We start from the raw sequence: 25,500 nt of genomic DNA on the forward strand, positions 1-25,500 counted from the left end.
ACATTTCCTTCTGTTCATCTTTTCGCCTATTAGTTGGGCAAGCGGAAGGAGAGAAAGTCTATGATTATTCTCATCTGTGAGGTTATCTTTTCATAAGTGGTATTCAGAAACAAGGAAAGTGGGTAACCAGACAATAACTATATTTCTTCCAGAAGCACATATTTTCTTCATCATCCTTATTATTCTTACACAAAAACGATGAATATGTTCTGAATACAAAACTCAATCAGAAACACGTGACATAGCATACGTGACTTAGAAAAAGGCATCTAAACCCATAGCACCCCACTTTCCACATCATTTTAATGTGCTGCACTAGACCAATCCTGACAACAGAAGCCTCAGCTTTTATTGCTGTTAATACCCTGAGCAATTACTGTAGCTCAGCAGGAACCTCTGCCCCAAACAGCAGCTATCACACTGTAATCAGCATTTCATAAGAGACGCCGTTCAAACATGAAGGCACCTGCTAACGTGCAAAACGTATACAGAAGGGACTCAGACTCTAACAGTTAAAAGAAAAATCTTTGCAATATGATTCCACAGCTATATCTTTTCCATGGTGCACTGGTGTTACACATTTGGTAAAAATCACACACAAAGACAATGAGCAGAGAGCAATGGCAGCACCACTAGCAAAAGCTAACTCCTCATGAAACAAGGCCGCCGCCCAGATTCACAGATGTCGGTGCAGCGTCTGTAAAAAAAATCTCTGGCGGCAACACATAATAAACAGCAGAGACCTCTAAAAATGGTAAAACCTCATGTTGACATAAACTCTGAACAGAAAGCATTTGATTTACAAGATTAAACTGCAAGGCCACCTTGTAAAACAACCGGAAGGTAAAAGAGATCTATGAAGAATAAAGAAATCTCAGACATAAATGGCCTGATTTACTTTGTTTTAAAGTAGCAAAACACATGTGTTACTCATGTGATAACTTTTGAATAAAGAAAAGTAAATGGCAGGCAACTTTTTAACTCAATAGGATATACTAATTGGACATTTGGAATCATTCAAAATGTGTTATTTTTTAAAAAAAGAGATGCACAGTTCAGAATATTATTTTCCTTAGACTGAAATATCACGAACAATGTATGTCAGAGCACAAGTGTTATCAGAAGTCACAGAGGGGTTTGGAAATGTGGCGTTCACAGACACTGACGTGTATCTCTACAAAGCTAAACAACTGGCATGCCTCTAAACCTAAGAATGTACACAGTGGCTCATAACCTTCAAGTACAAGAATCCTTTCTTATCATGTTTCAAAAGATCCCCAAATTACAGTATTTCACATAACAATGGTTTGAGGAAAATACTAAACAATAATAGTGATTCTTAACTATGTCTTGTCATTAAATAAGTTAATTTTAAAAATCACAGAAGCATATTGATACATTTGAAAAGGAGTTATACAGACATGTGTAAGGTACATTTATTGAACATTGAGAATGTTTATTTACAGACCTCTGCAAACTCTCTATGAATATTGAAGGATCCAAAGTTCCCAGTCTGACAACCAGTGGACTGAAAGCAAGATTTCATTTCAGACAATCCCAGCACTTAAGCACTTGTGAAAGGTTTTCAGTGAGAAAGCAGTGTAGTTATTCCATCACCAGGCCAGGCTTCCTTTTCGCAACCCCCACTCCTGGGAGACTCCCCCAAAAAAGGTTCAAGATATTCTCCATATTTGCTTAACATACCTAAGAAAGTATGTCACAGAAAATCATAATCTCTGGCCCATTTACATCCTATTTCTCTCCGCAATTCATCATGAAATCCCAAATTCACTTCACTTCAGGTTCTTCACAATGGCTGAGAAAAAAACTACTCAAGGTAATCTCTGAAATTGTTGTCAAAACAGTTACTAAAGGAATAAAAATTTCAGAAATATTTGTTTGCAGGATGAGCTTTCTAACATTAAATGTTACTAATACAAAGCTGCTTACTGCCTTATTGGAGTATTGTAGTTACCAAGTGGTCAGCACTTTAGAGGTGAGCAGGTTACCAAGTCAACACGGAGAGAAGCAATCAACAGAGACAGCCGATGGAACTGGGAGAGCACAGAGCAGAATCAACAGCACGTGAAAAGATGCTTACCAGTTTGAAGTCTTGGATGCTACAGATGAAGTACGGTGTGTTGGGCCTCCGACTCTCGATATACACACAGTCTTTAAAAGAAAAAGAAAATTTTAAACAATGGCATTTACCTTTAAGGAAACAAAGACAGGGCCCATAAAGCCACTGCATAAATAAATAAATAAATAAATAACAAAGCACATACCTTTTATAGAAAAAATTTTAAAGGTGATATTAAATTACAAATAATTTTAAGCTAAAAGGAAACAGCTCTTGAGTTCTTTTTGATCACTTGCTGATGATTTAAAGAATTGGTAAAGCCTCAGTTATTGTTCCCAGCAGCCCTCAAGAAGGGGAGTGGGAATCCCATGGGATTATCCATAATCAGATGAAGAGACTTCGATAAAGGGAATTACTTACTCAAGTAATTACACACCAAAACAAAATCGTGAATATCTTACTCAGACAGATGCTCCCCATCTTCACAAAGACAAACAGCTTTGCCAACTACTGCTTTATTTTTAATAAATATTTTGTGAGGAAATAAATGAAATATGTAAAAAAGACTACCTTGAACATGCTACTACAATAACCTTTTCACCCACACAAACAAAGAGAAAACCATCTACTATCTCATGGGTAACTTTCTATTAAATTTTAACCTAAACATATTTTACTTTCTAATCGTAAAGAAAACGAAGGCAGCCAATCAGAGATGGAATGAAGTAAACCAAATTAGATTTTCCTCAGGGAAGAAGATCACTTTCTTAAATTACATTTGACAAGGCAGTAGCTGGGTAATTATTTCTGATGCTCTCAACAGCTGGAGTCTAAAGGTTACTTTCTAAAATGACAGGCTAAGATATATTTGTTGTTTTAGAAGTAATGATTTTAGGGAAAGCAATACCTATAAAGGAATATAAAAACTCTCCACACTACAGCCCAAGATCATCATAAAGCACAGGACAGGAAAGTTTGTGTATTATTCACTGAGAAGTAATGGCATCTGCTGTCAATCACATTTTCCAGGGAGAGTGACCATAATGCCCACACTTAAAATGCCATGTTTTATCTTCCTCACGACCCGTCACAACAATGACTTAGAATTTTCTCAAACCAGGCAGATACCTCTATTTCTCCAGTTCATGCATGTGAAGAACACAACATACCCAGGCCCCCAAAAATCAAAGGTCTGGAGTCCCCAATCCAGTGGAAATCCTAGTCCCACCACAGGTACCAATAAGACCCACCAAGAGGTAGACCAGGAAGACAGAGGGGCACTTCCTTCCATGAAACTTTCTGAAAGACAGCAGGATTTTTGAGGCCCAGAATCATTACAGAAAAGGAAGAAATCTGAAAGTCAAACATTTAGGCATCCAGAATTTCCCAACTGATTTCTCTACTCAGATGTAGGCTCCAGAACAGCTATTCGATCTCTGAATGCATGTGAAATGGCAGTTCAGGAATGAACTGCTGACTGAGCTTTCTATCTTGCTCCAAAGTCCAGGATGCTGGGGAAAAAAAAAAGCTGCTCAATATTCAGACAACATCCACTATCATGCTAATCACCTGAAGGGATGAAGGGAATCCTTCCCACAGTGGTAAATATTTCTCTTCCTAATTCTAGTTTGGTATTCAAGTAAAAACTGAAGAAACCCATTCCTTAAATAAAAACTGTAGCTCCAACTTGGGCAAATTTGGGGACAATCCAAGGTCCTTAATTTCCATGTTCCAATCCTTGTTGTATCCACTTGCCAGCACTTCAAATCTCCAGATATCCATTATTTATTCACCTCACTCAATCTGAACACAGATCATAGCCCATACACCTTCTTTCTATCACCTATAGCCCACAAAGGAACTATTTTCGGTCTTTCATAACATAACACTGTCATGTATGCTCAGCTGCTCAGTCACGTCCGACTCTTTTCAACCCCCATGGAATGTAGTCCTCTAGGCTTCTCTCTGTCCATGGGATTCTCCAGGCAAGAATACTGGAGTGTCTATTTCCTTCTCCAGGGGATCTTCCCACCAAGGAATCGAACCCGAGTTTCCCGTTTCTCCTGCATTGGTGGGTGAATTCTTCTACCACTGCACCACCTGAGAAGTCCAACACTATCACACCTAGCTTCTAGTCACTGACTTCAAAACTAACAGGTCCCTTCCTGACGAATGATCTCCACTTTCGTAAAGCTCATGTGACAAAAAAGCTTGTTGCAGTCAATGCTCTGATCACATGTCACACCTTACCTTCCCTAGGCTTCACTGTTCAACTGCACCAAAGCCCACAGCCCGACCACATCAAACCCTCTTTATTATTTTATTCTTACAAGCACCTGCAGCCATATAATGAGTTACCTCCAGCAGCAGTGAATTCTCATAGCTCCTCTACAAAGAAATATCTCCTTACCCTGATAAAAAATTTCCTTAATATTGTATAAATATACTGACAATTTACATCCACTGTGTGGTCAGTTATTTGGCAGTCAAGATGGTCTACACTGTCCACTATCAATTTTGAGCTCAAAGAAACATACTCATTTCTGCATTCTCTGTACTCCCCCAAAGGACTGATGTCTGATACTGATGTTGGTAAGACTAGACAGAATCGAAGTAAATAACAGATAGTAGATAATAAGGATTAAGAATAACTCTATTCTTTTTACACACAAAAAAAGCTTTAATATATATATATTATAATCAACAGAATCATTATTACTATAAACCCTTTACTTATAAAGACATAAAGTAGCTATTAACATATATTTGGAGAAGGCAATGACAACCAGTACTCTTGCCTGGAAATTCCCATGGGCCGAGGAGCCTGGGAGGCTGCAGTCCATGGGGTCACGAAGAGTTGGACACAACTGAACAACTTCATTTTCACTTTTCACTTTCATGCATTGGAGAGGGAAATGGCAACCCACTCCAGTGTTTTTGCCTGGAGAATCCCAGGGACGGGGGAGCTTGGTGGGCTGCCGTCTATGGGGTCACACAGAGTCGGACACTACTGAAGCGACTTAGCAACAGCAACATATATTTAAAAAGCTTTCCAGAAGAGGCGAGAAAATCTATATTCTTTCATTTTTCACTACAAAGATACATTCAGGAAAATGATTATCTGTAAATGTGTGTGTGCTCAGTTGTATCCGACTCTTTGCAACCCCATGGACTGCATCCCACAAGGCTTCTTTGTCTATGGGATTTCCTGGCAAGACTACTGGGGTGGGTTGCCATTTCCTGCTCCAGGAGATCTTCCCAACCCAGGGATCAAAAGGGCACCTCCTGCATTAGCAGGCAGACTCTTTACCACTGAGTAAACTGGGAAACCACATCTGTAAATATACCTGAGCATAAATCTGTTAGAGAAGGAAGGAACACACATGATGTGAAGGACAACTACTGATAACACTTCTCTGTGGTCTTACTGGAAGCTGCCCTGAGGAAGAGTGTTATATGGAATTTGCATATCAACACCTTATTACTAGATACAAAGTTACCTCTGTTTAAAAAGCTATCACGGCAAACCAAATTGATCCAAAAATTATAAATCCAGATATGAGATTTCAAACTACAAGGTAAGTTATATGTAAAACAGGTCATTGAATTCAGTTCAGTTGTGTCCGACTCCTTACGACCCCATGGACTGCAGCACACTAGGCTTCCCTGTCCATCAACAACTCCCAGTGCTTGCACAAACTCATGTCCATTGAGTTGGTGATGCTACCCAACCATTTCGTACTCTATCATCCCTTTCTCCTCCTGCCTTCAATCTTTCACAGCATCAGGGTCTTTTCCAAGGAGTCAATGCTTTGCATCAGGTGGCCAAAATACTGGACCTTCAGCTTCAGCATCAGTCCTTCCAATGAATATTCAGGACTGATTTCCTTTAGGATTGACTGGTTTGATCTCCTTGCTATCCAAGGGACTCTCAAGAGTCCTCTCCAACATCACAGTTCAAAAGCATCAATTCTTCCATGCTCAGCTTTCTTTATGGTCCAACTCTCACATCCATACATGACTAATGGAAAAAACATAGCTTTGAATAGATGGACCTTTGTTGGCAAAATAATGTCTCTGCTTTTTAATATGCTATCTAGGTTGGTCATAGCTTTTATTCCAAGAAGCAAGTGTCTTTTCATTTCATGGCTGCAGTCACCACCTGCAGTGATTTTGGAGCCCAAGAAAATAAAGTCTCTGTTTCCATTGTTTCCCCATCTATTTGCCATGAAATGATGGGACCAGATACCATGATCTTAGTTTTCTGAATGTTGAGCTTTAAGCCAACTTTTTCACTCTCCTCTTTCACTTTCAACAAGAGGCTCTTTAGTTCTTTGCTTTCTGTCATAGGTTGGTATCATCTGCATATCTGAGGTTTTTGATATTTCTCCCTGCAATCTTGATTCCAGCTTGTGCTTCATCCAGCCCAGCATTTCACATGATGTATTCTGCATATAAGTTAAATAAGCAGGGTGACAATATATAGCCTTGACATACTCCTTTCCCAATTTTGAACCAGTCTAATTGTCCATGGCCAGTTCTAACTGTTGCTTCTTGACCTGCCAATAGGTTTCTCAGGAGGCAGGTAAGGCGATCTGGTATTCCCATGGCTTTAAGAATCTTCCACAGTTTTATGTGATCCACACAGTCAAAGGCTTTAGCGTAGTCAATGAAACAGAAGTAGATACTTTTTTGGAATTCTCTTGCTTTTTCTATGATCCAACAGATGCTGGCAATTTGATCTCAGCTGGAAAGAATATAATCAATCTGATTTCGGTATTGATCATCTGGTGATGTCCATGTATAGAGTCATCTCCTGTGTTGTGGAAGAGGGTGTTTGCTATGACCAGTGCATTCTCTTAGCAAAACTCTGTTAGCCTTTGCTCTGCTTCACTTTTTACTCCAAGGCCAAACTTGCCTGTTACTCCAGGTATTTCTTGACTTCCTACTTTTGCATTCCAGTCCCCTATGATGAAACAGACAGCTTTTTTTGCTGTTCTAGAAGGTCTTGTAGGTCTTCAGAGAACCGTGAAAACCTTCATATCAACTTCAGCTTCTTCGGCATTAGTGGTTGGGGCACTAGACTGGATTATTGTGATATTGAATGATTCGCCTTGGAAACGAACAGAGATCACCGTCATTCTTGAAATTCTTAAAATTTCAAGTACTGCATTTCAGACTCTTTTGTTGACTATGAGGGCTACTCTATTTCTTCTAAAGGATCCTTACCCACAGTAGTAGATATAATGGTCATCTAAATTAAATTCGCCCATTGCACTCCATTTTAGTTCACTGATTCCTGTGTGACCACTTCCAATTTACCTTGATTCATGGATCTAACATTCCAGGTTCCTATGCAATACTGTTCTTTACAGCATCAGACTTCCATCACCAGTCCCATCCACAACTGGGCACTGTTTTTGCTTTGGCTCAGACTCTTCATTCTTCCTGAAGCTATTTCTCCACCCTTCTCTAGTAGCATATTGGGCACCTATAAACCTGGGGAGGTCATGAACAGAACCCCATACTGTTTGTGGGGTTATCAAGGCAAGAATACCGAAGTGGTTTGCCATTCCCTTCTCCAGTGGACCACATTTGATCTCTATCAGTATTTTGAAGCTTATATGTGAAAAAGATTGAGAATATCTTCAAAATTATCCTCGAAACTGACAAAACTTAAGAGATTACTTACATAAATGATAACACACAGAATGACCAAAGTCAGAAGTCATTAAATTCCTGACATGAACTAAAAATTTTAACACCATGTCAAACTTACCATATGGATGGGGGGAAAATACACCGCTTTAATCTGACTTTTCTAAGTCATTTTAAAAATAAAAGCATGAAAAATTATTGTTTTAAATTTTTAATTTTTAAAATTTTTCTTTCTAGCCCTTCCAGTAAAAAGGAGAATCCAACTACAAGAGAATATATTCTAAGAAGCAATTTGGAATTTAAAAATTAAAAGAATATCTGACTCTTTGCGACGCTTCTCAGCTCACAGGATTCTCCAAATAAGAACAGTGGAGTGGATTGCTATACCCTCCTACAGAGGATCTTCCCGACTCAGGGATTGAACCCACATCTCTTATGTCTCCTCCATTGGTAGGCAGGTTCTTTACCACCAGTGCCACCTGGAAATCCTTCAAATAAGGTTAAAAAAGGCCAAATAATTCAGAAGTATTTCCCAACTGTCTCATTAATTAAGCAGCTATTTAAGAAAGTAAATTTATATATGTGTTTACAGTTAACACAAAAATAAAGTGGTTTTATTTGGGAAGGAAATGATGAGAACGTAAGTCAATAGCAACGCTAAAATCTCAGTTGAATATACGCCCAGTAACCTTTTACAGCCAAAATGATTTGCCAAAAATTTTCATGTAATTTATGAGAGTGTGGATTGTCTGAAGCTGGTTATAAAACTGGTTTCACTCTGTTGGATCAATGATCCTCAACCTGAAAATTCCCCATGGTCAACACAAGTACTGTAAAAAGAATAATAATAAAAAAAGAACCTTTAAAGAAGAAAAAGCAAGCTAGCAATTCTGAAAGAACTGAGCAAAACTGATGCGATCCATTAAGTGCATAACGCACATTTTCAAAACTGCCCAGATGAAAATGCATATTTACCAGATTGAGCTAACAGCTGCTGCAGGGCAAATATATATATATTTTTTAATCTTAAAATCAGCAAGCCTGAAACAGGCCAGAAAAAAATGAGTGACACTATTACCATCAATATCAATTATTCCAAACAACACATGATAACAAATTCTTCTCTTTACTAGAGGGTGTCTGGAAATGAAACCATGGGTCGAGGTTAAGATTTATTTTCTAACATGCAGCCTCTGCCTGGAAATTGATCACACGACCAAGTGACCTCAAATCCTGTGTCCATGATTTGGGCAATGATATTGAACTGGGCGATTCTGGCCATCTTTCACAACCTCAACATAGCTTTGTGTCCAAGAATCTCTTGTGCCATCTGCAAACAGCACAGCATTTGCTAAGCTGGAGAAGGAAGTCAGCCAAAACTCAAAGGCAGATTCTAAAGGCAAACAAAGTTCTCTCTGCTTTTTCAACCCTCACTAAATCAGCAGGTCTACGAAAACAGAGCAAGAGTAGGGTCCTCTCAAGGGTAAAAACCACAGCCTGAAGCATCAGGCAGTTTGTCATCCTGAAACACAAAGAACCTGCCAGCATCCTTCTTGACAGCCTCCTCACAAGCACAGTGGACACTGCTCATGCAACGGGCACGCAGAGGGCAAGGCTCAGACTGGGGCTCCGGCCCAGGGAAGAAATATTTTCCCAGAGAGGGAAGTTCTCCCTGTTAACCTTTGAAATACCTTCTCACCCCTCTGTGAAGCATGACAATGCCACCCTAAATAATTTCCAGAAGAAAACCTTTCCTTATAAAGAATATGCATGAACAAAGCCTTTCTCACCGACAAATTCCCGAGACCCCAGCTAGGTGGCACAGCAGTGGCCAAGGAAGTTGACCCTTGGGACTGCTTAGCTCTCTGGCTCTCCCCTCCTTTTACACAAGATTCCTCCACCCCACACACTCTGAACCACTCCATCAGCCAAAAGCGGTGGGTCTAACACTGCAAAATAAAGTCCACAAGCATCTTGCTAGTTAATATGGATGTTTCCAAATCTCCCACATACACAAGTGTGTGTGTTTGTACACCCACACCCATGAAACAACTATGAAACCCCAAGACCCAAACCCCAATCCCAGCATACTATGTAGCCTCCTTCAGAGCCTCTCATCTTGGTCCCCTAGTCAAACCTGCCACCATACTTCACCTCTATGAACAATATACTGCCTTCAGTATGATAAACACTTAAAAACTATAGAGGAATAAATGAATTGAATGAAAATATTAAAACAGAAAAGAAGCTATATTAGATCCTAGCAATAAAACTATGCTCTTAAGCAATATCAACATAAACGATGCTGTTTTCTAATAAAACTTCTCTAAGAAATAACTCAATTGCAGGATGACCTACTTATAGCTTTCTGCTAGATTCTTTTGTGGGGAAGGAATACTAGCATTGTCTGGGAATAGTGGAGAACTTAAAAAGGAAAAGGAAATAAAAACTGGGAAAACAGCACCTCTGTTAAAAGGAAATCTTGTTAGTCATTACCCTTACCCTATGTTTGACCCTGAAAAGAGTCACCAAAATTGGCTTAATAACATCTTCTTAAAGATTCTAAGATCTCAGGTAACACATATCCTTGGTTCTTTCCTTTTCAAATTCCATGTATTCATTTGTCTACAAATTTCCAACCAGAACTACAAAGCTTACACAGATTTTTGTCTAAAAACAACACTGTATACATCTAGCCAATATTTACCTGTCTTTATCCTCACTGCTAACAGGAAATTAAACTGAGAAAAATCAAGCTGGCAGGCAGGAGGGGGTAGCGAAGCAGGTCAAAACAAACTAATCTCAAATTTGTTTAAATTTTCAATTTCACTCTCTCTCTTCTTCTCTAGGAGTTAGAAAATCTAAAGCATCAAAAGCTTAACGACTGATTCGAGACAATTATCTTTCTAACACTAAGAAGTAACGTTGATTGTTCTGGAATAACTGCTGTTGCAAGACCTCACCCCATTCCCAAATCAAACCCATGCAACTTGGACTTGAAAATTCTGTAAAACAAGAAAAAAAGCAAGATGATCCTGCCAACAGCAGAAATCTTATTAGTTATTCTGATATGCTAAATAAAAGCCATGGTTTGACACTCTTACTACTGAAGTAAAGAATATTTTAAGCACTCTCATCACTACATTTCATTCCAAAAGTGTTCCTTAAAAGCCCTCCTTGTGACCCATACTGAATCCCTTCTATGTAAAAGACTCTAGCCAGCCTTACATCAAACTCCAGTTAAATGATGAGGATCTCTTTAGTGCACGTGTAAAGAGCTTAGGTGCTGGAGGAGAACACAGGAAATCTAGAAGAAGGGGAAAGGCGTGCAGGGTTGGGAGGAGGGGATGTCCCTTTTCAAAACCAGTGAGGGACATCTGCCTCATGGCAGCAGAGATGCAGGGAAAGGAATTTCAAGACCACTCACATTCTTGCTGCTCCCCGACCCCAGTACCCTTTCTATTGCTTGAGAAGGCAGGTAACAAGTCTATTCACGCCAATTCAATGAACCCTGTCAAAAATAAATTCTGCTATAAAATCCCTATTAAGCAGAGGATGACTGCTGGTGGAAATGTCCTTACCATAAAGATTACAACTAAAATGTGGCTGAAATACATACATTTAAGAAACTGACACAGAGAGACGAACACTTTCAGGAGCTCTATGCCTAGCATTCACAGGAAAAAATAGCCAGTGACAGGTAGGCTGGAGTGAAGATGCTTCTCTTCCCATATGGCCGACAACAAACCAATTGCTAGTCTGATCTGCTGGGGTCACATCCTGCAGAGGGTTTCAAGCAACATTGCTCCTTTTCAGAAAGCAATGAGCTGGGAGTCTAGGCTTTACAATAAATGGTTCAACCAATTTGCAGTGCTCACTGGAAATACACAGGAGAATTCACAATGCCTGGCTATAACTCTTATTTGGCAAATGATTTTATTATAAACTGGTATCATAGTGAATCCATTTTCTTTACGGGTTTTCTGCTACTGTTTAATGGACTGTCAGTATAATTTAGATTTCATCAATTTAAACTCATTCAAGCCTGGCTCCTGATTGTACAGTAAATGGAACATATTTCTACTCAACGAAATTAATGACAGTTAATTGTAGTCTGCAGTTCCCAATTTTGTAAAAGCAACTGTTCCACAATTCAAGCATCAAGCTACAAAATTTCCCACACCAATTATTCTTTGTACTTTATAGGCATCTACATCTTATAAGCCCTCTTGGTAAGACTAATATATGTGTTTTTTTAATATTTCTTCCCTCTCAAATATTTACTACCAACTTTCCAGAAAGAGTTAGGACCTAAATTATAACTAAAGACTAGGGAAATGAAAGTTTATCAGTCTCAACAGAGAGATGCTCAATTATTACAGATTTAAGCTAGCAAAACTGAAGATTAAAATTTTCTACCTTATATATTCCTTTGCAAACTGCTGGACGATTTTCTTACATATTTCAAATCAGTCACAATGCCAACAATAAGTGAAATTTATTAAAAGAAGGCTAAACTTACCATATAGATTTAGACATATAAATAATGCACACAGTGCACAGTGATAAATACCATTACTGAACTGATACTCTGTTTAACAGAAATTTACTTCTGAGCTTTATTAACCAGATAACACAACAGTCCCATGAGTGATTTTTCTTTTTGACTTGTCTTTCACCTAAGCACCCACATAGCTGTGTAAGAGATGTTTAAAAGAGAAAAACCATGCAAAAAAGCACCTTCAGAAAAACTTATCAAATGAAAACCCACACAGTAATAAGGCAAGCATCGAGACTCTGCTGCCCCAAAACCATAAACACCAGGGTCACAGAGTGCCAGACTGCAACTCACACAAAAACAAGAGAAGGAAAACCACAAGCTATCCTTTTCAGTCCTTTTTTCAGCTCAATGTCTACATCTGCTCAGCTGGTTTTTAATTCTCCTATAACTATGTTACAATCATGCCCCATCCTCAGGCTACTGCCCCTATTAGAGGTGCTTAACTGCAATTCCATCCAACCTCAAGCCCCAAATCAAGATTCCCATGGTCCTTCATGTCCTCCCCAATTCAGGTGGTAATGCCCACTTACTGCCTGTTTCTGACAAAGACCATCACTTAAATGAGTGTAATTTCTCCCCATAAAATGAAGGATCAGGGACTAGCATCCTGTCTCCTTTCGGGTCTTGCCTTTTCTTACCTCCACAACACCTTGCAAAGTTAAACAAGTGTGCTCTCCCATTATCAGCTGATTAGTAGAGCACTCAATACCACAGCTGACATCTAACAAACCCCAGGAAATTCCACTAGCTTACCCAAAGACTATTACCATTTCAGCAGGCCTCAAATTTAATCATTTGCTTTCATTTATAAAGACTCCTATGGGCAAGTGAAGCCTGTTCCCTGACTTTCTTATGCTACCCATACCTCTTCCCTTTCTCCCTTAAATCATTACAGCTTTCATGTGGGGTTTTACTGCAGTTACTATTGGTTGGTCATGTGTTTCTTCAAAAATTAAAGTCAAAGACTGAAGATACTTTAAGAATAATTTAAACTAGTCACTTTCATGTGACTGAAATACTGAGACCTCATATTTTCATTAAAGATCTTTAACTCACTGTGAATTATAAAGAGCATTTTACAAGTATTCAACAGGTATTGGGTGGGGGAGAGTTTCACCTATGTGACAATTTCTAATTATCACCTCAGCATTCTACATGTAATAATTCTGCTTTATAACAATATATATCATTATTAGGCTAAAAAGTATTGTGGGGAGGGTATTGGCAGGATCTCGCCTGGCAATCTGCCATCCACCTGTCACTTTTATCATCAAAACTAGCAAAGATCTGAGCAAGGTGGCAGGATTTACAGTATCTAAATACCTCTTGATTCCTGAAATGAGAGGAGAGATTTCATTTATTGTTCAAGACGTAAGCAGCTCTGGATGCTCCATATGAAACTGTACTCAACACACTTCAGCAAATGAGTGCAGCTGCTCTGGGCCAATGTAACACTTAATGAGAGTTGTGCTTTTTGTAATTTGTACCTTGAAAAAAATCATGTTCTGAAACATCTGCTGAGACAAAATAAATCAGAACTTTGTGGGGGAAGGGGCACAGATGAAGACTTCTTCATTTTACCCAAAGTTGGGTTGTGTGTATGCATGCTCAGTCGTGTCTGACTATTTGTAACCCTATGGTCTGTAGCCCGCCAGGCTCCTCTGTCCATGGGATTTCCCAGGCAAGAACACTGGAGTGGGTTGCCATTTCCTCCTCCAGGGGTCTTCCGGACTCAGGGATCCAACCTGGATCTCTTGCAATGCAGGTGGATTTTTTACCTCTTGAGTCATTGTGGCTTCCTTGGTAGCGCAACAGTAAAGAATCTGTTTGCCAATGCAGGGGACATGGGTTCGATCCCTGAGTAGGGAAGACCCCTGGAGGAGGAAATGGCAACCCACTCCAGTACTCTTGCCCGGAAAATCCCATGGACAGAGGAGCCTGGCGGGCTACAGCCCATGGAGTCACATAGAGTCAGACATGACTTATTGACTGAGTGTGCACACACGCTCTCTACCAGGCTCTTCCCCCAGGGATCTCCTTAAGCTAGTTGAACCAAAGTGGCAACAGGCAAATCTTGTCAAGATTACATAAAGCTAAGAAAAGAAGATAAACATACTCTAAGGGAAGAAAATCATAAACTCATAATACATTCTCACAGACTTACTGGCACCACCTGCTAAGCACTACAGATACTGAGGTGAATAAAAACACTATCCTTCCCTTAACATATTCACCATCTAATATTAGAACTAGTGAAAGTGAAAGTTGCTCAGTCTTGTTTGACTCTTTGCGACCCCATGGAATACAGTCCATGGAATTCTCCAGGCCAGAATACTGGAGTGGGTAGCCTTTCCCTTCTCCAGAGGATCTTCCCAACCCAGGGATCGAACCCAGGTCTACTGCATTGCAGGTGGATTCTTTACCAGATGAGTCACAAGGGAAGCTCAAGAATACTAGAGTGGGTAGCCTATCCCTTCAGCAGATCTTCCCAACCCAGGAATTGAACTAGGGTCTCCTGCACTGCAGGCTGATTCTTTACCAACTGAGCTATCAGGGAAGCCCATTAGAGCTAGACATCAAAACAAATAATTTTATGTCTTTGATAATTTTAATCGTGCTTGTTTCTTACTCCCAGTAACAAAGACTGCAAGCTGTGTATAATTTCATTCTTGCCTTCCTCCTAAAGAAGAGCTGATGTTTAATAGGCCAATTGCCTCTCAGAAAAAAGATCACATTTGCAAGCTTCCCTTAAAGTTGGTATGGTCACATGACTAGATTCTGGTCATGGGCTATAAGCAGGCACAGTGTTTCAACTTCTGGAAACTGAATCCTGAAAAGAGGAGCCACTTCTCTTCTTAGTCTTCCTGGTGGCCTGAATACAAACACACCATCTTAAGGTGGAGCACAAGATGGATCACAAGATGACATGGGAACAGAGGCCACTCAGAATGGAGAAGCCAATTCTTTGACGTATCTAAAGAACCAGACCAAAAATTCACTAGTTCACAATTCAGCACTTCCAGCCACTGTACACAAGTATCTCTAAATTATTTTGAAATTATCTCTAAATTATTATATATTCATGAGGAACTCTCAGGCAGTCCAGTGGTTAGGACGCCTCATTTTCACTGCCAAGGGCCCAGGTTCAATCCCTGGTTGGGGAACTAAGATCCCACAATCCATGTAATGCAGCCAAAAACAAAACAAGTAAAAGAATGTCGAAAAATATAAATAAATGAACTACCTTCATGAACAGAGTGACATCTAAAACAATGATTTAGGGGAAATATTCTAATTTTTTTAAATAAGGAAAGCTAGGAAGAAACAGATAACGCCAGCAAATGTATAGAAACACAACACTTAATACTCTTGCTAGAATGACTCAAATAGCCTGAATGGACAGCATAAACGATTACATTCCAGTGGGATTACGAATCAGGTCCTAGAGGCAGATGACATAAAGCAGAACAAAGCCCATAGCTGCGGCCCTAAAAAGACTTCTCAACTAAGGCAAGTTCTCAGCATGACGTTACCCCAAGGAATCACAAGTAGTAATAAAAGATCATTGCTTCTCCTACAAGATGACCGGCATTTTCTGTGGAGGGCAGATTCATGGTGTCCTAAAGCCACCATTCAGGCCCCCTCCTTTCTCTTCCACTTTGATTTTAGGACTTCTTTAAAGAGAATATGTGGCTGCTCCTCCAACAAAAATACAAGGACCACTGATAACCAAATTTTCTGGAACACTATATAATTTATAAAAAAAAGTTAAGGCTGACCAGAATTCATACTACACTAAGTTCTCAGACTATACGCAATATTTTAATTCACACTAGAAAGAAGGCACAATGTCACAGCTTTACCTCTTCATTCCCACACCATTAACTGTGGATAAAAAACAGAGTGCACAAATGTGTCGGAGCCGTTCTCTGAGGTGAAGATGTACTACCTAAAGATGACGATGAGTCTCCTGCTTTACCTAGAGAACATTTTTCCAACTTCAAAACCACAAACTCAGTCACTTGCAGAGGCCAAAATCCTACGGTACACCAGGGCTAGTTAAAAAGAATTGTAATAGCAATTCATTAATAATCACTACAGTCCAGATACACCCTTTAACTCAGAAATTTCACTTCTAAGAAAGTGAACAGAAATGAATAAATATTTAGCAGTGTTGTTTATAATGGAAATAGCCTAAAATCCAACTATATATAGCTAGTTATACTATAGTATCTATCGACTGATGTGGGTATGTCTAATGTTTCTATGCATCATGGATGCCTTTAGCAATCTATACAGTCAATCTGCACCAAAAAAGAAAAGTTTTAAGTTCACAAAAACATGTACTGAAATATTTGTCACAAAATGAGAAAAAAACTGCAATGTAATACTTGTACTTCTTTATAGATTTGTTAAATAATAACACTTACTAGGTTATTCCCCTAATAGCCTCCATAATCTCAAAGTAGTGATGAACATAAACATTATTTTCAGATGTTTTTCTCTACATGATGTCATAAGAATATCTGTAATTTATATTGGTGTAACAGGTACTGCAAATATTACTATGCTTTACTGCCTACCTTCATAATTGAAATGAATGCTAAAGGTCACTTTAAATGCAATAAATTAGTGAAAATAAAGATACAATTTGTTTATCCACTCAAGTTCACAGTTTCCTGAATTCTGTTCACAGTCACCTAGGTCATGGACCCCAGGTTAATAATCCAGTTTCAATGAGAAGCAACAATGACTGATAATTCCTGACATGGCAGTAAGTTCAAGACATGTTAAGTTAGAAAGCATTATTGCAAAACAGTGAACAGCATAATCCTACACATGCTTACTAAAGAAACTGACCATACAACAAAACATTAACAATGATTTAGTGCCTTTACTTTTACTTATTTGAATTTCAATTTTTTCCCTTAAAAAAAAAGTATTATTTGTTCGTCAAAACCAAGGGGAAAAAATGCAGGAAGGAAAATATGGGGGAGAAATAAAAAGAAAGACCTATAACCAAATATTATAAATGCATTCATGGGGCAAAGGCGAAAAGCAGTAGGTAAATTCCAAGGACAGAACATACAAACAGAGTCCCTCTAATCATTGCAGAAGTGAGTCACGGAAATGATGCTGAAAAGAGAGCTGAAAATCTGTATCTCAGCTTATCAGGTGCCACAGCACTGCGGGTCCTGGCAGCTGGGAGATAACAGAAGTAAAACTTGACATGACAAAACTGATGGTCACTACAACAGCTAGCCACCACCGAAGCCGACCTGAGTGCCAAACGTGATTTTTAAAAAGACTGCTTTCAGTGATGCCAAACATGTATTTTTCGGATAGTTGTGGCAGACTCTGAAAGCATTCTAGCTTATGAGCCTGAAAGATAGCCCAGGTTTTTTCCTCCTCAAAATGCCTTTCTTGCCTGTACAAAGAGCAAACTGGAAATCAGGTCTCCATTGTCTAACTGGAAATATAAGGCACAAAATTCTTTATAAGGAAGGAGCATAATTTCCCCAAGTCTAAGTGCTGCCAGAGTTAATTCTCAGATACAAACTCGAAAACTTCAGGTGTGAACAGACGTAATTAAATCATAAATCACCACTTTTCAGTTCAATTGTTCCTGATAATATAAAACTACAACTTATCAAGTGTGACTTTTTGTGATCTTTTCTTTCCCTCTACTGAAGAGAAAAAAATTATAATTATACAAAGTATTAACATTCCCCCATTCAATCTGGTAACTGTACAGTACCTATGTTTTATAATACTAGCACCAAAGGGATGTTCAGGACAAGTAAAGTCTAAGAACTAAACATCCCTAATGACAATAATGCCCTGCTGCAGAGTGAACAGCTATGCATAGCTTTACAGATTAAAACGTTAACGTAAAAGCTGAGAATGATGAAAAGCAACATACTGAAATAATATTAAAAGCATGTATTATAAACTCAATCCATTTCTCCTTTTTCAAAGGAACTTACAGCCACAATCTAATGCCCCCCAAAACCGTATTTTCGCTCCATCTCTACTGATCAGTCTAAAGTGACAGCACACCATCTGTCAAGCACACAAAGAAAGCAGAACATCTACAGCCTTCCAACAGAACATAAAACAACCCTATCTGTGCCTTTTTCAGTTTGGTTTACACGTTGTACACATTACACTTACACATTATCACACTGGACATCATTGAAAAAGGAATTCCCTGAAAAAGCAGATGAATAAGGAAATTTAGAGATATGTGAGAAAATAAATTTAAGGGTTAAATGAGTGAACAAATGGTGGAATATACTTCATACGTAACATACAGTATGCTGCTACCTAACCAGTTTGAGCACATATTTAATGAAATAATGAAAAAGATTTAAAGGTACTGGATAGTTAACACAAACATAACGATAAAGAGTCACTGTTTACGAATTTAATAGACTCAGTAAAGTGACTGAAGTTTATCCATATCCACGCATTTTAAGCATTAACTTTAAAAAAACAGGTGACTTACTGATCTCCCTCCATCTATTTTATGCTCCTTAAAATCCATTCTGAAGTGTATACTAACACAAGTGTATTAAGGAATAGAAAAGAAAAGCCTGTAATTTTTTTTCCTGATATTTAGGGTACTCAGCTCCAAATCAAAACTTAGGCACCCCAGTAACTATTCTGAGATATTTACACGTTTTGCAAAAGGGAAAGAAATCATTTTACACACATGTATTTTAAAGTAATTCCAAAAACAATATACTGCTTCCTCTTTAAATTCATAGACATTATTTTTAATTGTGGAAAGTCTGGTTTTCTCAGCTGGTGAAGCTGTCAGAATAAATAGAAGGCAATATCTGGAAACATGACAAACACATGGGTCAAAGTCACATACAAGCCAATCTCTGTCAAGAACGAAGCCAAATTCCTGCATTTCTATTTAAATGATGTTATCCAACCCAAATACCACCATGCCACTTCAAATCCAAATTGTTTCCTTTTAAAAAGAGGGTTTTACAAAACTGATAGAGTGTAACAGATTAAACAATTTTTTCAGCAATTTCCTCAGCTACCACAAAGCAAGGCATCAAAGTATAATTATAATAAAGGGAACATTTAACAATTAATTGAGCCAGGAAAAGCTAAACCTCTAGAGCTTAAGAGTTCAAACACTTGCTCACTAAGCAAAAGGACCGAGGATTTTAACAGAACTGCAGGAAATCTCAGTCCAATTAGACTCCAGGTAAATATAAATTTTGCTCCACTGTGATTGGGACTCTATTCGTCTCAGGCCACCAGGCTGATTTAGTATCCAGCTTGGAGATTCAAACAAAAGAACCCCCGCCTCCCACTGGATCTCTCCCCACACTGCTGAGTTATCCAGTTTTTCTAGGTTCCATTGGACCAGAAGTCACCGCAAGAGCTCTTAGCTTGCTTTATACATTAGACCAGTGACCAAGACTCCCCAACACACAGACACAGCTTCAAGGTAACAGCACAACACCTCTGAAGATAGTCGCGGTCTGTGCCAGAATATAATGATAACATCTTAACTAACTGGCCTTCTTTTCTCATTCAGTTTCTATTTAGATTCTGTTTAGAGGATACCTACATACATTCTTTAAAAAAAAAAACAAACACAGTTTCAAAATGCCACCATCCCAACAGCTTATTTCTAAGGGATCATTTCATGACTTGTAGAGTTTGATAGGAAATACAAAAAGTTCAAATTTAATACCTAAATGGTTTCAACAATACAGACAAGTAAAAATTATTTTTTAATTTAACTGGATAAGTGAAAATAAATAATGATTTTTAATGTAGCATAAAACAGCAGGCGAGGGAAGAATTTTAAGGATTACAGAAACAGGCAGAACCAGAGGCCAAGGCAGGAAAACCCCACAGGTCGGCACCAAGGTCGGCACCATGGCCTACAGGTCAAATCTGACCCATGGCCTGTTTTTGTAAGGCCCGCAAGGAAAGAATGCATTTTACATTTTTTAATGGTTGGAGAGGAAACAAAAAGAATATTTTCTGACTTGTGAAAATTACATGAAATTCAAATTTCAGTGTATATAAATACAGCTGTATTGGAACAGCCAGTTCATTCACTTATATCTTAGCCGTCACTGCTTTCATGCCACAAGAGCAGCCCAGTAGTAGCAACAGAGACTGTGCAGCCTATAGCGAGTTTGAAAATACTTACTCTCCGGCCCTTTACAGAAAGAGTCTGCTGACCACTGCTCTAGAAATGCTCACTAAACAAGCAGCTCAGCTGACAATGTAAAATTTACCCCACAGAACTTGCAAAAGGCCTCTTATTTATTAATGACACATATGCTCAGAACTGTGGTGTTGGAGAAGACTCTTGAGAGTCCCTTGGACTGCAAGGAGATCCAACCAGTCCATCCTAAAGAGACAGTCCTGGGTGTTCAATGGAAGGACTGATGTTGAAGCTGAAGCTCCAGTACTTTGGCCATCTGATGCGAAGAGCTGACTCATTTGAAAAGACCCTGATACTGGAGAAGACTGAAGGCAGGAGGAGAAGGGAACGACAGAGGAAAAGATGGTTGGATGGCATCACCAACTCAATGGACATGAGTTTGGGTAGACTCCATCAGTTGGTGATGGATAGGGAGGCCTGGAGTGCTGTGGTTCATGGGGTCGCAAAGAGTCGGACAAAACTGAGCGACTGAACTGAACCGATACTCAGAAACCTCCTGCTATAAAATGCTCGAGAATTCTTCCAGTGGTTAGTATCGAGCATTCTGACCTGAAAATAACAAAACAACCTTTCAGGCAATGCCTATGAGGATAAGAGAGTACCTCTAGCACTGCCTCCTTCCCTGGTGGCTCAGATGGTAAAGCCTCTGCCTGCAATGTGGGAGACCCAGGTTCAACCCCTGGGTCGGGAAGATCCCCTGGAGAAGGAAATGGCAACCCACTCCAGTACTCATGCCTGGAAAATTCCATGGATGGAGAAGCCTGGTGGGCTACAGTCCATGGGGTCGCAAAGAGTCGGACAGTACTGAGCGACTTCACTTTCACTTTCTAGCACTGCCTCTCTAAGTTTCTTGTCACATTTTCCATCTGGACTGAAAACTCAGCTCATTTTATGAATCTAGATCAGAGATGGCAAACATTCCTACATTTGCACCCAAGAACAACGCTATCAACTCATTGGCGCACTCCTTCCAAACAGACTGAATTCAGCCTGGATCACTTGGAACAGGACATAAAATCCATCTGGCTTCTAATATCCAGGTGATCTATTCTTTTTGAACTTCTTTACCATTCATTTCTCCTTTATCATTTTTCTTATACCTTTTCTTTTGTGAAAACCATGCTGCAAACCTGACAGAGAGGACAACAGGGAAATGAAAGTGGAACACGTATGCCTGCTCTCTGACGTGTGAACAGGGCACTAACAGGCAAGTGACACACCAATAATTTTAAAAAAGAGGATGTTTTTAAGTCTCTTTATCAAAATATTGAGTACATCTATGGCCGATTCATACTGCTGAACATACTACTCATGTATGGCAGAAACCAATACAACATTGTAAAGCAATTATTCTCCAATTAAAAATAAATAAATTAAAAAAAAAATACTGAGTTCAAAGGCGTTCCTGGTAAGCCCTGCATCCTGCTCCCTTTTATTTACCTTCATATGAAAGCTTTAAAGGGACTTCCCTGGCCGTCCAGTGGTTAAGACTTTGCCTTCCAATGTGGGGGATATGAGTTCGATTCACTGCTTGGGGAACTAAGTTCCCACAGGTCTCACAGTCAGAAATCCAAAATATAAAACAAAAGCACTATTGCAACATGTTCAATAAAAAGACTTTAAAAATGGTCCACATCAAAAAAAAAAAAAAAATCTTTAAAAAATAAACATGCTTTAAATGAACTAGAAAGATGTAGATTCTACTGAGATACGCCCCCCCCACCTCCCACAGAAATGCTTTCTGTGTTTACCACAACACTCAGAGAGGGTCTGAAGGAGCAGTAATTAAACTTGGTAACCATTTCCACCCAAAGAAAAGCTCTCTATCAACCTTGGCAAACTGAAACCAATTGGAGGCAAGTCCAATTTGGATTCAGACACTCAAGTACACAGACCTGGGACTGCATCATGACCGATCCATCCAAAAGGAGCCCTGAACAGCCAGAGCTTACGCTCAACGGTAGCCACATTAACGTCAGAGCAGAGGTGTTTGAGAGTAGAGGAATGTCCCCTCTCAAAATAACCTTCGCCAGAAGTTCCGTGTGGCTTCCACACTTCACTGAGATATTTTCTGAGCATTTGCACAAACAAAGCAGCTTGCTAGGAAAGTTTCTGCCTGAGCCCACTCTTGTGTCACAAATAATTTCATGAGCTGTCATCACCACCAGCAGGCAAACATTTCAGTGAACATTTTAAATATCCACAAGGATAACAGACTCCTAAGAAAAAAGAACACGAGATCTTAATTGGGATCAAAGCCCCTCATCTTTGGAGAGGAAGCACACATATCTTAGGGTCCTGTCATGTTTTAACAGCTTTTACAACCAAAAGTGAAATTTTTCAAAATAAATTTTTTAAAAAGTCAGGCAGTCAACCATAGAAGAATTGCAGGCTTTTGTGAATAGTCAAAGAATTAGATTACATGAGGTCAGAAGCCATCTGCTTCTACAGTTTTGAAGAGGGAGACTCAGTGACTATAAATGTCTTCCATCAGTAGGTACTATCTTTTCGACCTAGGAGGATTAAAAATTAAGTAACCTCAATTTGATGGTAATTATCTCCTTAAATTGATATGCATCTTCTGTCCCTGAGAAGATTTAGAATTATTTAAAGAAAGATTTAAGAGAATCAAAACTATATTAACATTTTGGAAGTTAATAAGAAATCAGGACTTGATATTTTTGTTCTTTTTATAGTTGAAAGAATGTGGCTTGGAACACTATTCTTGAAATTACAATTAAAAACAAAACACACTACCTAGGGCCATTTAATTGGGTAAGATCTTACAGGAAACCTGAACACTTTTGCCCAAAGCACTATATGCTTGCCCTTTCTAAAGAAGCCCCGTGTGTATGTGTGGGTGTACTCATGTAATCCCCATTACGGCTCTTGAGGTGCGTACTCTGATCCCCATTTTACTGGTGAAGAAACAAAGACACAGAGGTTGTCCCTTGCCAGCGCCTGCCTCTCCCATGGTAAAACTAGACTGTCCTACACTGCTTCTCTGTAAGAAACTGATCCAAAAACCTAAGTGAGTTTATGCACAACCCTGAAATATCTAAGGCACCTTATTCATAGGTTATGATTAATTTCATTTATAAGAAGTGCTAAGTACTTTAAAGGTTTGTGTTAAAAGACTCAACAACAGAAATCAAATATTGAATTTATTTTACTTAATAAGCAAGTCAATGTTAAAACTATTAATTATAAACAAGACCAATCACAATTCAAAAATTTCTTAAAATTAACTTAAAATTTATTTAATTTATAGAAGGGATAAGTTTTGTAAGTGGAACTTTTTAAAAAATAGAGCCATGTCTTCTAATTTATAACTTTTAACCAACTGAATGCCAATTTTTTAAGCCAAAGTAAACTTTCTCAATAGCTCAGGACCCCTCTGAAGAAAGTCCTGACATCAACGATTCTGTACATGTGTTTACTGCCCACCTCCTAAAGGCAGTACAGCTAAGACAATGCTACTCAAGAGGCTGTCCATGAAACACAGCGTGAACACATGTGGAGTCATCACCCTGCTTATCCTGTTAAGTATCTAAGGAACAAATAACAAAGTGCCTAGAATGTCCCAGACTGGGGTACATCAATGAACTAAAAGGAAAAAAGATTCATGTCCTTCTGGAGTGGACCAGCAAGGAAAAGACAAGAGAAATGAGAATGGTGGTATTTAAACCAGGTATGAAATATCTATGGGTAAAGGGACTGTGCACAGAAGGCAGTGGCACCCCACTCCAGTCCTCTTGCCTGGAGAATCCCATGGACGGAAGAGCCTGGTAGGCTGCGGTCCTCGGGGTCGCGAAGAGTCGGACAAGACTGAGCAACTTCACTTTCACTTTCCTGCATTGGAGAAGGAAATGGCAACCCGCTGCAGTGTTCTTGCCTGGAGAATCCCAGGGACGGGGGAGCCTGGTGGGCTGCCGCCTCAGGGGTCGCAGAGAGTCGGACACGACTGAAGCGACTTAGCAGCAGCAGCAAAGGGACTGTGAGATGGGGAGAGACCCTCGGAGGGGAAGTCCTACGGGGAGGAGGTGTCAAAGGATTTCTGGATTTAGGCCACAACTGGGACCCAGGAAACCGAGGTGAATATATGACCAGAAAGCTAGATCTCGGAGTTTGACGATTAACTGCTCATAAAAAATGCCTTCAAAGGATTACTATTTAACACGTATCTGTCATGAGTAAGGGTGATTTTCATCAAAAAATGGGCACATACAAAACATTTCTGTTTCTTTTGGAATATACAGGTTAAGGATACATTCTGGTTCACTGCTTGTCATGTTGACACTCTGGAATATATATACGCACACACACAAGTGTGTGTGTTCATCTGGGAAAATCTTATATTTCACTAAAAAAATGTATATTAAAGATAAAATACAGGATAAGTAAGGAGCAGCTTACTCAAACTTTTGTGATTCTAAAATCAGGTTTGTTTTTTTTTAATCAGTAGGCATATCCTCAAGAAATAACACAGCGCTGTCCAAGCAGGAACCCAGAGTGGCTGAAGAATTGCCTTAGGGAATATTTAAAATACATGAAAACAACAGGTGCTGATTCAAAGGTACCCAAAAAGTACAGGTTAACCTGGGGCTTCTGTGCAGGCAAGCACAGCAGGCATGGAAAGTGGGGGCACCTCTCTGGAGACGGAGCCCCAGGGCAGGCATCATTTACTCATTTCACTTTAGAAAGAAACGAAAGGGCTCTCACCAGGGTGACAACCAAACTGAAGGTTTAAATTCTCACCTACCTTTCCTTTTCTGCTAAAATGTAACCTATATTACACCATGTAATTGCACACTCTAATCCCAGCCCCTCTATTCACACACCTCTCACCTAGAAAGTTGCATATGAACCAGCACAAATCACACATCGTGCTGACACTCTTCCTCTATTTACCCAGCACATGCATAGCAGAACAAACTATTTATAAATATCCATATGTCGTTAGAAGTTCTCCCTGAATCTGGAGCCACAGTG

At 39.3% G+C, this 25,500-nt stretch overlaps 1 protein-coding gene across 12 annotated transcripts in view; it reads right to left on the reverse strand.

Annotated features, from left to right (window-relative positions):
- RERE (arginine-glutamic acid dipeptide repeats) overlaps positions 1-25,500 on the reverse strand; it is a 416,635-nt gene that overhangs the window by 226,531 nt on the left and 164,604 nt on the right. For all 12 annotated transcript variants that reach the window (XM_086344298.1, XM_086344297.1, XM_086344290.1 and 9 more), the window contains one exon: positions 2,102-2,172. In XM_086344298.1, coding sequence (XP_086200424.1) covers positions 2,102-2,172 — 71 coding nt within the window. The remainder of the gene's footprint in view (positions 1-2,101; positions 2,173-25,500) is intronic.

Source organism: Bos grunniens, chromosome 16 (assembly GCF_055505025.1).
Source record: "Bos grunniens cultivar Pamir isolate PY7600 chromosome 16, Bosgru_T2T1.0, whole genome shotgun sequence".
Taxonomy (NCBI): domain Eukaryota; kingdom Metazoa; phylum Chordata; class Mammalia; order Artiodactyla; family Bovidae; genus Bos; species Bos grunniens.